The sequence below is a fragment of the Chlorocebus sabaeus genome, chromosome 20, assembly GCF_047675955.1.
Source record: "Chlorocebus sabaeus isolate Y175 chromosome 20, mChlSab1.0.hap1, whole genome shotgun sequence".
NCBI classification, from domain to species: domain Eukaryota; kingdom Metazoa; phylum Chordata; class Mammalia; order Primates; family Cercopithecidae; genus Chlorocebus; species Chlorocebus sabaeus.
The window spans coordinates 7,517,887-7,533,951 of record NC_132923.1 but is presented as its reverse complement, the minus strand read 5'-3'; the positions used below and the strand labels follow the sequence as shown (position 1 = coordinate 7,533,951).

General features: G+C 41.3%; 1 protein-coding gene across 6 annotated transcripts in view; it reads right to left on the bottom strand.

Moving 5' to 3' along the window:
- Nucleotides 1-16,065, bottom strand: part of GON4L (gon-4 like) — a 95,210-nt gene that overhangs the window by 44,996 nt on the left and 34,149 nt on the right. For all 6 annotated transcript variants that reach the window (XR_012089924.1, XR_012089925.1, XM_073008292.1 and 3 more), the window contains exons 7-12: nt 14,845-14,895; nt 14,437-14,532; nt 12,965-13,084; nt 12,184-12,354; nt 5,240-5,432; nt 461-562 (exon numbers count right to left, since the gene is read on the bottom strand). Coding sequence is in view for 4 of the 6 variants with exons in the window: in XM_073008292.1 (XP_072864393.1) it covers nt 461-562; nt 5,240-5,432; nt 12,184-12,354; nt 12,965-13,084; nt 14,437-14,532; nt 14,845-14,895 (733 nt within the window). In the remaining 2 variants the exon portion in view is untranslated. The remainder of the gene's footprint in view (nt 1-460; nt 563-5,239; nt 5,433-12,183; nt 12,355-12,964; nt 13,085-14,436; nt 14,533-14,844; nt 14,896-16,065) is intronic.

Genomic DNA, 16,065 nt, shown 5'->3' with positions numbered 1-16,065 from the left:
TCAAAACTAAGATAAAAAACCATTTCATTCTGCAAATTCTTTCCTAAGTTCTCCTATCCTAGTCCATATCACACACTAGGAGATGACACCCTCTTTTAGATCATTATTATACCTTATGTAAAACCTGTTACAGCATTTATCACTTTGTATTGTAACTTTTTCTGTTTCTATCACCCTACTAGGCTGAACTCCTAAAGCACAGATGCCATGTCTTATTCATCTTGCACAATCCCTGCCAAACAGTAAAGACTCAATACATGACTATGGGATATACGAATGAACAACTGATGGGCTTTCTGAATATATACCTAAATTAAAGAATCAGATAAATAAACGGGTAAAGGAAACTTAAATGTCTTAACATGGATAAGCTGCAAACTTCACCCCTAAAAATCTACAAAGTAAACAAAGGCAGCTGCAAAGCAGTCAAGAGCAGGACTTATAATAAACACAGACTCACTGGTGATTCTCACTGCCCGGTCAGTCCGGAAATCCTCTGTGTCTGGTTCATCAAGGTCTTCCAGGAAATTATATTCTGGATCATCATCATCATCTGCTTCATCTAGAGAAAAAAGTGTTTCAGATGCTTATTCCCAACTTTGTTCTCAAACTTCTAAGAATCTGTTCCAATAAAGCACATTTCTTCTTTTTTTTTTGAGACAGGGTCTCACTCTGTCGCCCAGGCTGGAGTGTAGCTCACTGCAACCTCCCCCTCCCAGGCACAAGTGATCCTCCCACCTCAGCCTCCTGAGTAGCTGGGGCCACAGGCAAACGCCACCACGCCCAGCTAATTTTGTGTAGTATATTCCATGAAAATAATACTTTCTATAAAAGCTACTTGTACAATGAAGCTGACAGTGAAAAAAGGAATGGCCCAAATTCCCAAAAATTAGAGAATGACTATATAATTATAATTTCTCAGTATAAAATAGTACAGGTTGAGCATTCCAAATCCAAAACTCCAAAATCTGAAACTTCGTGTGTGCAAATATGACTCTCAAGGGAAATAGCCACTGGAGCATTTCAGATTTCAAATTTTCTTTTTCCTTTTTTTTGAGACAGGGTCTCACTCCATCACCCAGGCCAGAGTGCAGTGGCATGATCATGGCTCACTGCAGCCTTGACTGCCCAGGCTCAGGCGATTGTCACACCTCAGCCTCCCAAGTAGCTGGGATTACAGGCACATGCCACCATGCCCAAGTAATTTTTGTTATTTTCAGTAGAGACACGATTTTGCTATGTTGACCAGGCTGGTCTTGAACTCCTGGGTTCAAGCGATCTGAATGCCTCGGCCTCCCAAAATGCTGAGATTACAGCGTGAGCCACTGTATCCTGCCCAGATTTCAAATTTTCAAATTTGGTATGCTTATCTGTTAAGTATAATAATACATATATTCTAATATCTGAAAAAATCTGAAAGTCAAAACATTTCTGGTCCTGAGCATTTTGGATGATGGTGATACTCAACATGTATACATACAAAATATGAATATGTAACCATTCTATAAATGTTCAATACATGTATGACAAAAGTACAATACATACATAATAATCATAAGCATGAAAAATTATATCCTTACAATAACTAAAAATACACAAAAATAATAAACATTGGTTAGAATAATAGAAATATGAGTGTTTTTCTCCCTTTTAATAGTCTTTTTACTTTTCTTTTTTTTTTTTTGACACGGAATCTTGCTCCGTCACCCAGGCTGGAGTGCAGTGGCACGATCTTGGCTCGCTGCAAACTCTGCCTCCCAGGTTCGAGCAATTCTCCTGCCTCAGCCTACCAAGTAGCTGGGATTACAGACGCCCGCCACCATGCCCATCTGAAGAAAGAAAAAAAAAAAAAGTAGAAATGAGGTCTCAGTGTGTTTCCCAGGCTGGTCTCGACTTCCTGGCCTCAAGCAATCCTCGTACCTTGGCTTCCCCTAGTACTGGGATTACAGGCACGAGTCACCACACCTGGACTATCTTTTCTAAATGTTTGAGAAAAGTTCTAAATTTAAATTTAGAACTAAAATTTAATTATTCTTATCCCCACATTAATGTGGAAAACTAAAAAGTAACTACACATTGAAACTCTCACAGATGCATATCAAACTATTATCAGTGGTCCCTCTGGGAAATGAAACTTGAACCCTGGTGTCAAACGCCTTGGAAAGGACTGGTAGGAAAATGAAGTGTCAATAAATAAACTCTAAGAGACACATAAACCCCAAAAAAATCATATTAAAAATTTCACATATGTAGATACATACATTTTTCTTGGGGGGAAGGCTTCAATTGTTTTATTTTTGTAATATTTGATTTCTTTATACCAAACATATTATTCTTACAGTTTTAACAGTGAAAAAAGAGAAAACTCTGGAAAGAATACATCCTACAGAACCCAGCATATAGAGTATATCATGTCACTTCTACTCAGACACCTCCTCTCCTCCCTGTCACTGTTTTCAAAAATCTTTCCAAGGTCCATTCCAATTACCAGCTCTTTCATGTAGCTGTCTCTGATCATCCTAAACAAAAGTTACCCTGTCCTCTTCTAAAACCTTACAAGAGCATTTACACCACTTTGATGGTATATGTGAGTTTATTCAACAGCTTCATTCATTTACAATGTATTGGCTGAGCGCAGTGGCTCACTCCTGTAATCTCAGCACTTTGGGAGGCAGAGGTAGGAGGATCGCTTGAGCGCAGGAGTTTGAGATCAGCCTGGGCAACATGGCAAAACCCCAACTCTACAAAAAATACAAAAATTGGCCGGGCATGATGGCACAAGCCTGTATTCCCAGCTATTCAGGAGGCTGAGGTGGGAGAATTGCTTGCGCCGAGGAGGTCAAGGCTGCAGTGAGCTGAGATCTCACCACTGCACACCAGCCTGTGTGACAGAGTGAGACCCAGTCTCACACACACACACACACACAAACAAATACAATGTATTGTGAATCTAACAATGGGCCAGGCACCCTGTCATTCATACAGCTTTTATTCCATGACCAAATGATTATGCTCCTTTATCCCTCACAGATTCTAGCACAATGCCTTGTATAAAGTAAGTACTCAAACATTTGCCAAATGATATACAATGTAATTATTAATAGTATCATAAGGTACATTCAAGGACTTGTTATTTTCTTTCATTCACTTATCCTGACTTACTCCTAGCATTACCTACCCAACCATTTACTCAGTCTATTTTTTTTTTTTCTTTTTTTTGAGATAGAGTCTTGCTCTGTTGCTAGGCTGGAGTGCGGTGGTGTTATCTCGGCTCACTTCAACCTCTGCCTACCAGGTTCAAGTGATGCTCCTGCCTCAGCCGACTGAGTAGCTGGGACTACAGGCATGTGCCACCACACCCAGCTAATTTTTGTATTTTTAGTAGAGACGGGGTTTCACCATGTTGGCCAGGATGGTCTCAATCTCTTGACCTTGTGATCCGCCCATCTCGGCCTCCCAAAGTGCTGGGATTATAGGCGTGAGCCACCACACCTGGCCTTAGTCTGTTTCCATCCAAACTTTTACCTGATCACTACTCCTTCCCCATTTCTGATAATACCATTACTTCTTTAGGGTTACCACATACTTCAACCACACTGTTCTATGAGGTGCTATCAATCACCAGACTCCATGCTGAACAGTCTCCCTATTAATCCCATGCAACACCAAGAGACTGGGCATGAGATCAAACCAAGCCGATCTGACTCGTTCCCCTGGATTTTATAAGTGAAGCTTGTAGGGGAGAGTCCTGAAGTGTAGACAAAGCAAAAAGTAATCATGGAGTGCTTATGAACAGAGTTCTAACCTTGTAGAAAAATAAATGTGAGAAGGGAGCTGAGTGACAAAAGGAAGTAAAATAGAGAGGAAAGGGGGATCCTAACAGTCCCTCAGTTCCACTGCTGATTTACTACACTTCCAAAGTCTGGTTTCATTTTACCCCAGCAAGATAGAGTTAGGATTCTTTCACTTCATCATGAAGACCCTTAACTAACACGATGTTCTTTTGGTAAATCATCGAACCCTAATGAAATCATATATAAAATTTTGAATGGGCCAGGCACAATGGTTCATGCCTGTAATCCTAGCTCTTTGGGAGGCCGAGGTGGGAGGATCTCTTGAGGCAAGAGTTTAAGATCAGCGTGAGCAACATTTCTCTACAGAAATTTTTTTTTTTTTTTTTTTTTTGAGACGGAGTCTTGCTCGTCGCCCTGGATGGAGTGCAGTGGCACGATCTTGGCTCACTGCAAGCTCCACCTCCTAGGTTCACGCCATTCTCCTGCCTCAACCTCCAGAGTAGCTGGGACTATAGGTACCCGCCACCACGGCCGGCTAATTTTTTTTGTATTTTTAGTAGAGGCGGGGTTTCACCATGTTAGCCAGGATGGTCTTGATCTCCTGACCTCGTGATCTGCCCGCCTCGGCCTCCCAAAGTGCTAGGATTACAGGCATGAGCCAACGTGCCCGGCCCAGAAATTTTTCTAAAAATTAGCCAGGCAAGGTGCTACATGCCTGTAATCTCAGCTACTTGGGAGGCTGAGACCTGAGGAGGATCTCTTGAGGCCAGGAGTTTAAGGCTACAGTGAGCTACGGTCACACCACTGTGAACCACCCTGGGCAACACCCTGTTTTGGGACGGTGTCTCAAAAACAAAAGACAACAACAAAACTATGTATGCATGTATGTTTCAAGGGATTCAAATCTCAGCATTCAACAATCTTAGGATTCAAGATTCCTTACCCAGAAAAAAAAAAAAGAAAGAAAGAAATGTTAAGAACTGGCCCAGGCATGGCGGCTCATGCCTATAATTCTGGCATTCAGGAGGCCAAGGTAGGAGGATCGCTTGAGGTCAGGAGTTTGGGAACAGCCTGGGCAACATAGTGAGACCTCATTTCTAAAAAAAAAAAAAATTAGTCAGGCACAGTGGCATGTGCCTGTAGTTCCAGCTACTCAGTGGGGTAAAGCAGAGAATTGCTTGAGCCCAGGAGGTCAACGCTGCAATGAACCGTGACTGCAACACTGCACTCAGCCTGGGTGACAGAGTGAGACCCTATCTCATGGAAAAAAAAAAAAAAAAAAAAGAAAGAAAAAGAAAAATTAACTACTGATTTAAGATAAATTATCAGTTAAATATAATTAAATTAATTAACCCAAACCATTCCATTCTATACCCTTCCAAATAATAAAAATTTTACAACAGATAATGGACACTATATATAATAAATCACAAACCAAAACTTACCTTCATTCCCCACATCATCATTCATAAGTCCCCCTAGCCACATCTTCCAGTCCTCATCATCTGCTGTATTGGGGTCATACATATCTGGAGTGATGTCTGGAGCTTGGAGCTCTGCCTCTAGTTGGCCCAGGGGAACATCTTTTAGGGGCATCTTAGAACGCGTTCGAAATGCAATGAGACTGTCATCCATGGACTGGACAATGAAGAAAGAAAAACAAGTCACTGAGTGAGTGATGTTTCCAAACCTCATCATCACTCCTTTTCTTCTCATCTTAGCTTAAGTAACAGATCTTTCCTCTAAACAATTTGGATTTATTATTGCTTGAGCAACTTTAAGAAACACGACATAAAAAAGAAATAAAATAAAATAAATGACATCAGTTTGAAACCAACATTTTATGAAAATTTGTAACAGCTTTATTGAGATATAATTCACATACCATAAATTTCACCCTTTTAAAGTACATAACTGAATGGATTTTCATATATTCACAGAGTTATACAACCATCACCCTTATCTAATTTCAGAACATTTCATTACCCCCAAAAGAAACCCCATCCATTAGTAATCGCTTCCCTTTCCCCCTCCTCCCAGCCCCGTTAAGCATTAATCTATTTTCTGTCTCTATGGATTTGTTTATGCTGGACGTTTCACTTAGATGGAATCATACAATGTGTGGCCTGTCTCTGGCCGCTTTCAGTTAGCATAATGCATTCAAATCCCACCCTGTTGTAGTACCTATCAATACTCTTTTTTTTTTTTGAGACGGAGTCTTGCTTTGTTGCCCGGGCTAGAATGTAATGGTGTCATCTCGGCTCACTGCAACCTCTGCCTCTTGGGTTCAAGCGATTCTCCTGCCTCAGCCTCCCAAGTAGTTGGGATTACAGGCGCCGGCCACTACATCCGACTAATTTTTGTATTTTTAGTAGAGATGGGGTGTCACCATGTTGAGCAAGCTGGTCTCGAACTCCTGACCTCAGGTGATCTGCCCGCCTCAGCCTCCCAAAGTGTTCGGATTACAGTTGTGAGCCACCGTGCCTGGACATTTTTTTTTTTTTCTTAAGAGATAGGGTCTCGATCTGTTATCCAAGCTAGAGCACTGGCACAATCAGAGCTGACTGCAGCTTCGAACTCCTGGGCTCAAGCAATTCTCCTGCCTCAGTCTTCCAAGTAGCTGGGACTACAGGCATGCACTACTATGCTCGGCTAATGTTTTTTTTTTTTTTTAGATGGAGTCGTGCTCTGTCGCCCCTTCTGGAGTACAGTGGTACGATCTCGGATCACTGCAACCTCCATCTCCCAGGTTCAGGCGATTCTCCTGCCTCAGCCTCCCGAATAGCTGGGACTACAGGCATGTGCCACCACACCTGGCTAATTTTTGTACTTTTAGTAGAAATGGGGTTTCACCATGTTGGTCAGGCTTGTCTTGAACTCCTGGCCCCAGGTGATCTACCTGCTCAGCCTCCCAAAGTGTTGGGATTACAGGTGTGAGCCACTGGATCCATGTTCAGCTAATTTTTTTCATTTTTTGTACAGATGGGGGAGAAAGTGAGAGACCTCCATCTTTGTACTTTTTCAAGACTGTTTTGGCTATTCTGGGCCTGTGCAATTCCACATGCATTTTAGGATTAGGTTGTTAATTTCTACAAAAATCGTAGCTGGGATTTGGATAGGGACTGCATTGAATCTGTAGATCAATTTGGGAAGCTCCCCCTAGACTACACTGCATCAACCTCCTAATGGGTTTCTGTTTACCCTCTTGCTTTACTCTAGTCCATTTCCCACATGTTAACCAAAAGGAATTTTTAACATTAATCTGAAAATATCACAAAAATCTTTTCTAATTTTTTTTTTTTTTTTTTTTTTATGGAGTCTCACTCTTTCCTAGGCTGGAGTGCAGTGGCGTGATCTCAGCTCACTGCAACCTCCACTTGCCAGGTTCAAGCAATTCTCCTGCCTCAGCCTCCTAAGTAAGTGGGATTACAGGTGTGCACCACCACATCCGGTAATTTTTTTTTATTTTTTGTTAGAGACGGGGTTTACCATGTTGGCCAGGCTGGTCTCGAAATCCTGACCTCAGGTGATCCACCCACCTCGGCCTCCCAAAGTGCTGGGATTACAAGCATGAGCCACCACACTAGGCATCTATTCTAATGTTTAAAATACAATCTATACTCCTTATCATGGTCTCCTAAGACCTTCATGATCTAGCTCTTGCCTTGCTCTCTGACCTCATTTCTACCTCTCTTTTTCACAATCCCATGCTTCATGTAGTTTCTGTTCCTTAACCATAACAAGGTTGTCTCTATCTTAGTGACTTAGAATGTGCTGTTTCTTCCATATGGAGCACTTTTCCTCCCGAGATCTTTCACTTGCCTGGCTTCCTCTCATTCGGATCTCAGCTTAAATGCCATCTCCTCAAAGGGGTCTTTTTGTTTTGTTTTCTTTTTTTGACAGTCTTGCTCTGTCGCCCAGGCTAGAGTGCCATAGCATGATCACAGCTCACTACAGCCTCGACCTCCTAGGCTCAGCATCCCAAGTAGCTGAGGCTAAAGGTGCGTGCCAGTATGCCCAGCCAAGTTTTGTATTTTCTGTAGGGACAAGGTCTCACTATGTTACCCAGGCCTGTCTTGACTTCCTGGGTTCAAGTGATCCGCTCTCCTTGGCCTCCTAAAGTGTTGGGATTACGGACATGAGCCACCAAACCCAATCCTGTTTTTTTTATTTTTTTAAAGTAAGTTCTCATACTATTGCCCATGCTGGAGTATAGGGGTGCAGTCATGGCTCACTGTAGTCTCAAACTCCCAGGCTTAATCAATCCTCATGCCTCAGCCACCAAGCAGCTAAGAATACAGGCATGCGCCACCACACCTAGATAATTTTTCTGAATTTTTGGAGAGTCGGAGTCTCACTATATGGCCCAGCCTGGTCTCAAACTCCTAGCCTCAAGCAATCTTGTAGCCTAGGCCTCCCAAAGTGATGGAATTACAGCCAAGGAGGTCTTTTTTGATCAGCTTATCTAAAGTTCTCTGATAGGAAGTTTCATATTTCCTCATTTTAATTTAGTTCATAGCACTTAACCACTATCTGAATTTACTTGTTTATATGCTAATAGTCTATCTCTCCTCAATAGACTGTAAGTTCCATGAAGAACAACTTTTTCTGTCTTCTGCACTGTGGTTTCTCAACTTCAACCATTCAGTATGTGTTTGCTAAATAAATGGTTAGATAAAAAACTATTACTGCCCCTACTACGATTTATTCACTCAAAAGCATGATGATTAAATGACTGACCATTCCATTCAATATTCTGTTTTTAATTATATACATTACATATATATATAATTATAAATATATATGTATATAATTGAAATGGAGTCTTGCTCTGTCACTCAGGCTGGAGTGTAGTGGTGCCATCTCAGCTCACTGCAACCTTCGCTTCCCGGGTTCAAGCAATTTTTGTGCCTCAGCCTCCCGAGTAGCTGGGATTACAGGTGCTTGCCACCACGCCCAACTAATAATTGTATTTGTGGAGACGGGGTTTCAACATGTTGACCAGGCTGGTCTCAAACTCCTGACCTCAGGTGATCCATCTGCCTCAGCCTCCCAAAGTGCTGGGATTACAGGTGTGAGGCACTGTGCCCAGCCTTAATTATATTTTTTAATTTTAGGATTTATTTTTAAATTATTATATTATACTTTAAAATTTTAGGACAGACATATTTTTCATTGACCTGCAAGAATGATAGGGGAAACTTAGAACATTAAAATTTACTGGCTAAGGCCGGGCGCGGTGGCTCACGCCTGTAATCCCAGCACTTTGGGAGGTCAAGGCAGGTGGATCACAAGGTCAGGAGATTGAGACCATTCTGGCTAACACGGTGAAACACTGTCTCTACTAAAAAATACAAAACATTAGCTGGGTGTGGTGGTGGGTGCCTGTAGTCCCAGCTACCTGGGAGGCTGAGGCAGGAAAATGGCGTGAACCCGGGAGGTGGAGATTGCAGTGAGCCGAGATTGCACCACTGCACTCCAGCCTGGGCAATAGAGCAAGACTCTACCTCAAAAAAAAAAAAGAAAGAATAATCAATAGATGCTAATATTAGTGTGAGAAAAATAATTTGATTAATTGGGCTGGGCACATCAGCTCACGTCTGTAATTCCAGCATTGTGGGAGGCTAAGGTGGGCAGATCACTTGAGGTCAGGAGTTTAAGACCAGCCTGGCCAACGTAGTGAAACCCCATCTCTACTAAAAATACAAAAAATTAGCTGGGTGTGGTGTCAGGCATCTGTAATCCCAGCTACTGGAGGCTGAGGCAGGAGAATCACTTGAACCTGGGAAGTGGAGGTTGCAGTGACCCAAGATGGCGCCACTGCACTCTAGCCTGGGCAACAGAGCAAGACTATGTCTCAAAAAAAAAAAAAAAAAAAAAAAAAAAAAAGAAGGCCGGGCACAGTGGCTCACGCATGTAATCTCAGCACTGTGGAAGGCCGAGGCAGGTGGATCACAAGGTCAGGAGATCGAGATCATCCTGGCTAACACAGTGAAATCTCGTTTCTACTAAAAATATAAAAAATTAGCCAGGTGTGGTGGCATGCGCCTGTAATCTCAGCTACTCAGGGGGCTAACGCAGGAGAATCACTTGAACCCAGGAAGCAGAGGTACAGTGAGCCAAAATCATGCCACCGCACTCCAGCCTGGGCAAGAGAGTGAGACTCCATCTAGGAAAAAAAAAAGACAAGAAAGAAAGGAATTCGGCTTTGAAGTATATCCCCATATGATATATACTAATTAAAAATGGAAAATAAGAACTTTACAGTAGGAAAACCAAGCACGTACAACCTTAACCAAGTGATGAAAGTTAACATGACAGACATCACGTGCCTTCTGATATGATGCACTGAGAAATACACCTCACTCGGCCGGGCGCGGTGGCTCAAGCCTGTAATCCCAGCACTTTGGGAGGCCGAGACAGGCGGATCACGAGGTCAGGAGATCGAGACCATCCTGGCTAAACCGGTGAAACCCCGTCGCTACTAAAAAATACAAAAAACTAGCCGGACGAGGTGGTGGGTGCCTGTAGTCCCAGCTACTCGGGAGGCTGAGGCAGGAGAATGGCCTGAACCCGGGAGGCGGAGCTTGCAGTGAGCTGAGATCCGGCCACTGCACTCCAGCCTGGGCGACAGAGGGAGACTCCGTCTCAAAAAAAAAAAAAAAAAAAAAAAAAAAAGAAATACACCTCACTCTTCCAGTATTTGTAACAAAAGTGTAAAACCTGAATCTAATTAAGATGAAATATTAGAAAAATAAAAATTGAAGAACATTCTACAAAATAAGTGGTGTATACTCCTCAAAACTATCAGGGTTATAAAAGACAAAGACTGAGAAACTGTTCCAGATTAAAGGAGACTAAAGAACAAAACAATTAAATAGATATTTAATCCAGGGTTGAATGCTGAATAGGGAAAAAATTTATTTTCCTCCAACATAAAGGGCATTATTGGGACAACAGATAAAATCAGAATAAGCACTTTAATATATTATGTTATATTACTGTATCCTGATTGATTGATTGATTGATTTTGAGACAGTCTCTCTCCGTTGCCCAGGCTGGAGTGCAGTGGCACAATCTCAGCTCACTGCAACCTCTGCCTCCCGGGTTCAAGCAATTCTCCTGCCTCAGCTTTCTGAGTAGCTGGGATTATAGGCATGCGCCACGACACTTGGCAAATTTTTGTATTTTTAGTAGAGATGGGGGTTTCACCATGTTGGCCAGGCTGGTCTTGAACTCCTGACCTCAAGTGTTTCACCCACTTTGGCCTCTCAAAGTGCTAGGATTATAGGCATGAGCCACCGCACACAGCCTATATCCTGATTTTGATTAACACACTATTATACCGTGTTAATACAAGAGAATAAACTCATTTTTAGATAATATACACAAAAGAGCCTGGGCACGGTAGCTCACGCCTGTAATCCCAGCACTTTGGGAGGCAGAGGCGGGTGGATCACGAGGTCAGGAGATCGAGACCATCCTGGCTAACACGGTGAAACTCCGTCTCTACTAAAAATACAAAAAATTAGCCACGCATGGTTGTGGGCGCCTGTGGTCCCAGCTACTCCGGAGGCTGAGTCAGGAGAATGACATGAACCTGGGAGGTGGAGTTTGCAGTGAACCGAGATCAAGACTGCGCTCCAGCCTGGGCGACAGAGCGAGACTCCGTCTCAAAAAAAAAAAAAGAAGAAAATATACACAAAAGCATGTAGAGGTAAAATGGCATCATGCCTGAACCACACTCTAAAATGGTTCAGAAACCAGTATGTATATACAGAGAGAAAGAGGAAGAGAACCATCAAGCAATTGTGGTAAAAGGTTAATTTGGGGGAATTTGGGTGAAGCTTTTTCCTGTGTTCTACATTTTAAAATGCTCTCTGCTACATAGTTCATTTCTTCCTTAGAAACTGCCATTCTCAGTCAGGCACGATGGTTCACACCAGTAATCCCAGCACTTTGAGAGGCTAAGGTGGGAGGATCACTTGAGCCCAGGAGTTCGATACCAGCCTGGGCAAAAATATAGGGAGACCTCATCTCTACAAAAAACTAAAAAATTAGCTGGGTGTGGTGGCATATACCTGTCCCACCTACTCGGGAGGCTGAGGTGGGAAGATCACTTGAGTCTGGGAGGCGGAGGTTGCAGTGGGCCAAGATCACACCACTGCACTCAAGCCTGGGTGACAGGGTGATACCTTGTCTCAAAAAAAAAAAACCCCAAACTGCCATTGTCACTTAGCAGAAAATAGCACTAGCCAAATATAAAGTATCAAATACTAACTCTTACTTATATAAAGTTGTAGTTATCTTTTCCTCTCCCTTCCCAGCCTGAGCAACAACTAGATTACTCCATTTGACTTTCTCAGTGAAGTACAATTTTAATATTTACCTGGAAAGAATCCATGCAGACTGGACTGGAAGCCAGCTCCTCATCTACTGCATGTAACTTCTCCATGAAAGTACTATCTCTGGTCTGTTTCGGCTTTGGAGGGGGCGGGGGCCCCATGGGCACTACCTCAGCACTGATGTGCCTGATGGCTGGTGTGGTGACTTTCTCAACCTGATTAAAAGAGGTGACTGCATCAAAAAAGGAAGGAGGGAAGAAAAGAAAGAAAAAAAAAGGAAAAGAAAGGAAGGAAAGAAGAGAAAGAAGAGAAGAGAAAGAAGAGAAAGAAAAGAATGAAGAGAAAGAAAGAAAGAGAAAGCAAGAAAAGGGAAAAAAAGAGGGGAAAAGAGGCAGACTTTCCATACACCACTGTCCTTTCTCTTCTCTAGTTAGAGGTACATAAAAACAAAGACTCCAAGTGTATTGATCTAATTAGTTTTCATCCTATTTCTAGAGAAGTCAACAGAATGCTACTTAGTTTACTAAAATGTGGGAAATTAATAACAATGGCTTTAGGACAACATTAGAAAGCACAGATATGAAAGAAGAGAAGGGTAGGAGGAAAGAAACTCCACTAGTTGCACATTTTTGGCCCCTTAATGAGAACTCAGAAAAGTTCTTTAGTTACCACTGAGCTCTCGCCTTCTCTGAACTGTTTACTAACTTAACAAACTTTGAAAAATGGTCACAGCACAGAATCACCATGGATAATCTACTTACACAGTTAAAAAATCTAATTACACAGTTATGTCTAACTTATCTCTTTTGTATGATGCCGATTTACCTCCGATAATATGCCACTCTCCTCATCTGTTTCAGTCATCTCAGAAGACTGCCTCAATCTGGATTTCTTTGCCCCACGTGGAGATGAAGCAGTGCTTTCAACATCACTTTCCAATAAGCTCTACAAAATAAACCCAGTTCACCTTAATATTTATGCCCCTACCTCATTCCACAAAGTCTGAAGTATCTCAAGAGAAGGAATCATAAAATATCAATCACTCAGCCTGGCCAACATGGTGAAAACCCGTCTCTATTAAAAATACAAAAATAAGCCGGGCGTGGTGGTGCGCACCTGTAATCCCAGCTACTTGGGAGGCTGAGGCAGGAGAATCACTTAAATCCAGGAGACGGAGGTTGCAGTGAGCCAAGATTGCGCCACTGCACTCCAGCCTGGGTGGCAGAGCGAGACTGTCTCAAAAAAAAAAAAAAAAAAAATCCATGATTCAACTAGTTATAGTAACAGAAAATAAAATTTAAATAGAAACTTAAAGGCCAGGTGCAGTGTCTTATGCCTGTTATCCCAGCACTTTGGAAGGTCGACGCAGGTGGATCACTTGAGGTCAGAAGTTCAAGACCAGCCTGGCCAACATGGCAAAACCCTGTCTCTACTAAACATACAAAAATTAGCCAGGCATGGTAGCGCACGCCTGTAATCCCAGCTACTCAGGAGGCTGAGGCAGAAGAATCGCTTGAACCTGGGAGGTGGAGATTGCAGTGAGTCAACATCGCACACTGCACTCCATAGGCAACAGAGGAGATTTAAAAAAAAAAAAAAAAAAAAAAAATCCTAAAGGTGGGGACAGGGATCAGATCACTATCCTAATCCATATTACAAAGTGTAAGGCCTTGGTCTAAAATCCTTTTACAAAACAATTTAAAGAATACATTAAGAAACAAGTCAAAGGACATATTAACACAGCAATGAAAGTGAACAAAGTATAGCTAAAACCAGTAGTATAAATGAATCTCAAAAGCATAATGTTGAATTTTAAAAAGCTAGGAACAAAACATATAAGCATGGGTCCATTTATATAAAGTTCAAAACAGTAACAATTGAACTATAGTGTGTAGAGATACATATTGAGGTGATGTAACTATAAAGAAAAGCAAATAAATAATTACTAAAAGGCAGGGTTGTAGTTATTTTTAAGGGGAGGGAGGTGATTATGACTGGGGAGGGTATACGGGGGTGTCCTAGATGTTAGAGTTCTTGACTTTGCTATGAGTTTCATGAGGATTTGCATTATAATAACCGAAGCTATACATTTTTATTCTATGCATGTTTCTATGCTATATTTCATAATACAATAGATTATAAAATTAAGGGAGTGTAAAAGGCAGAGAAACAGCTTAAAGCACAGAAATGAGCTGAAAAATAACCATGTCTCAATCATCTCTACAAGTGACATTACTAAAGAAGCAAAGTATACCCTGCTTTATTAAGACACACATTACCAACTAACATTCACTGACCTCTTCAGCAGTTTCATCTTCTTCTTCATCATCCGGCTGGTATTCTTCATCTGAGGAATCATCTTCTTCAAGGTGGATATCCACAAACTGAGGAGGCTACATTAGTACAATTAGAAAGAAATGAACTAATGGGAAACACAAATCATACGTATTTGGAAAATAAGGGGAAGAAGCAGGGCAGGAAAAAAAAAAAATCCTAAGAGCATAATGTACAGCTAAAGCAAATAACACGAGGCAGAGGTTAAAGTGAATTCCATGAGATGCAAACCTAAGAGTAATAGAATGGAAAAAAACAAAGCTGGAATTAAAACAAAGATTGATCAAGAAAAGTTAAAGAGGAAGTACTTAAGTTTCAAAACCGATGAAGTCTTTCTGGAAAAGAATAACAATTATTTCTTCCAAGTTTACCTTAATTTCATTGGCCTTCTTAATTGGTGAAATATTCCATGTTGGAATTACCTACCAACAAAGAATATAAATAATTAAGTTATCTTAACTGAAATAATTGTTTTTCATGTTTACTTCCTCTGTACCATCACTAACAGCCATATACTTAACAAGTACCTGCAGTGATCTAGAGGTGTTGATTATCCCTGAGGGTATACTCTCAATTATTTGCCAGAGTTAGAAAGAAGGAAACGAGGAAAGAATCTATTACAGTCATGAGCATTTCTGCCTTACACCTGGTAAGCCTCACTTCTTTCTATAAATGAAGAAAACAATGTCTACCTTGTTCATATCACATCTGCGGTTCACATGGAACAACAGATGTGAAAACTATTTATAAACTATTAAACTACATAAATCTAAGATATTTTGGTTACAGTAGTCTTTTAACAGCAATATATTTTTGTAATCAGTTACATAAATCCACCGTAAGTACAACTCCAAAAGCCAGCCATGAAAAGCTTTTATGGACTATTCTGCCTACAGAGTAGACCTGCTCTGCCTATGGAGCTGCTTTTTAAAAAAAAAAAAACTTTTACTAGGGGATTTAGGGCAAAGTTTCAAGTTGTCCACACTTATTTTTCCAATAGGACATGAAAAAACAACACAGAGATATAAAGCAAATATGGCAAAATATTACTCTTAGAATTTACATACATTGTAACAATCTTTCAACTTTTTGAATGTTTGAAAATTTTTATAAGAGCTAGAGGGAAAGTTTTTCTTGCTTTTGTTTTTGTTTTGAGACAGGATCTTGCCCTGTTGCCCAGGCTAGAGCAGTAGCACTATCAGAGCTCACTGCAGCCTCAAATTCCTGAGCTCAAGTGATCCTCCTGCCTCAGCCTCCCGATTAGGACTACAGGCATGCCTCCTCACCAGACCTCGCTAATTTTTAAAATTTTTTGTAGAGACAGAGTCTCATTAGATTTCCTAGGCTGGTCTCAAACTCCTGAGCTCAAACAATCCTCCCATCTCAGCCTCTCAAATCACTGGGATTATAGGTGTGAGACACCACACCTAGCCTAAAGAACTTTTTTAAAGTTCTTATATATTGCTGATAAAATGCCATTGAGGATGTATAATTTCCTGACCATTTAATTGTGACCCAACCAAAATCACCTTATGAACAAAAGCCAACTGGCCATTAGGTTCTGTCTCTAAAAGGAGTCTTAGCTTCTCAAA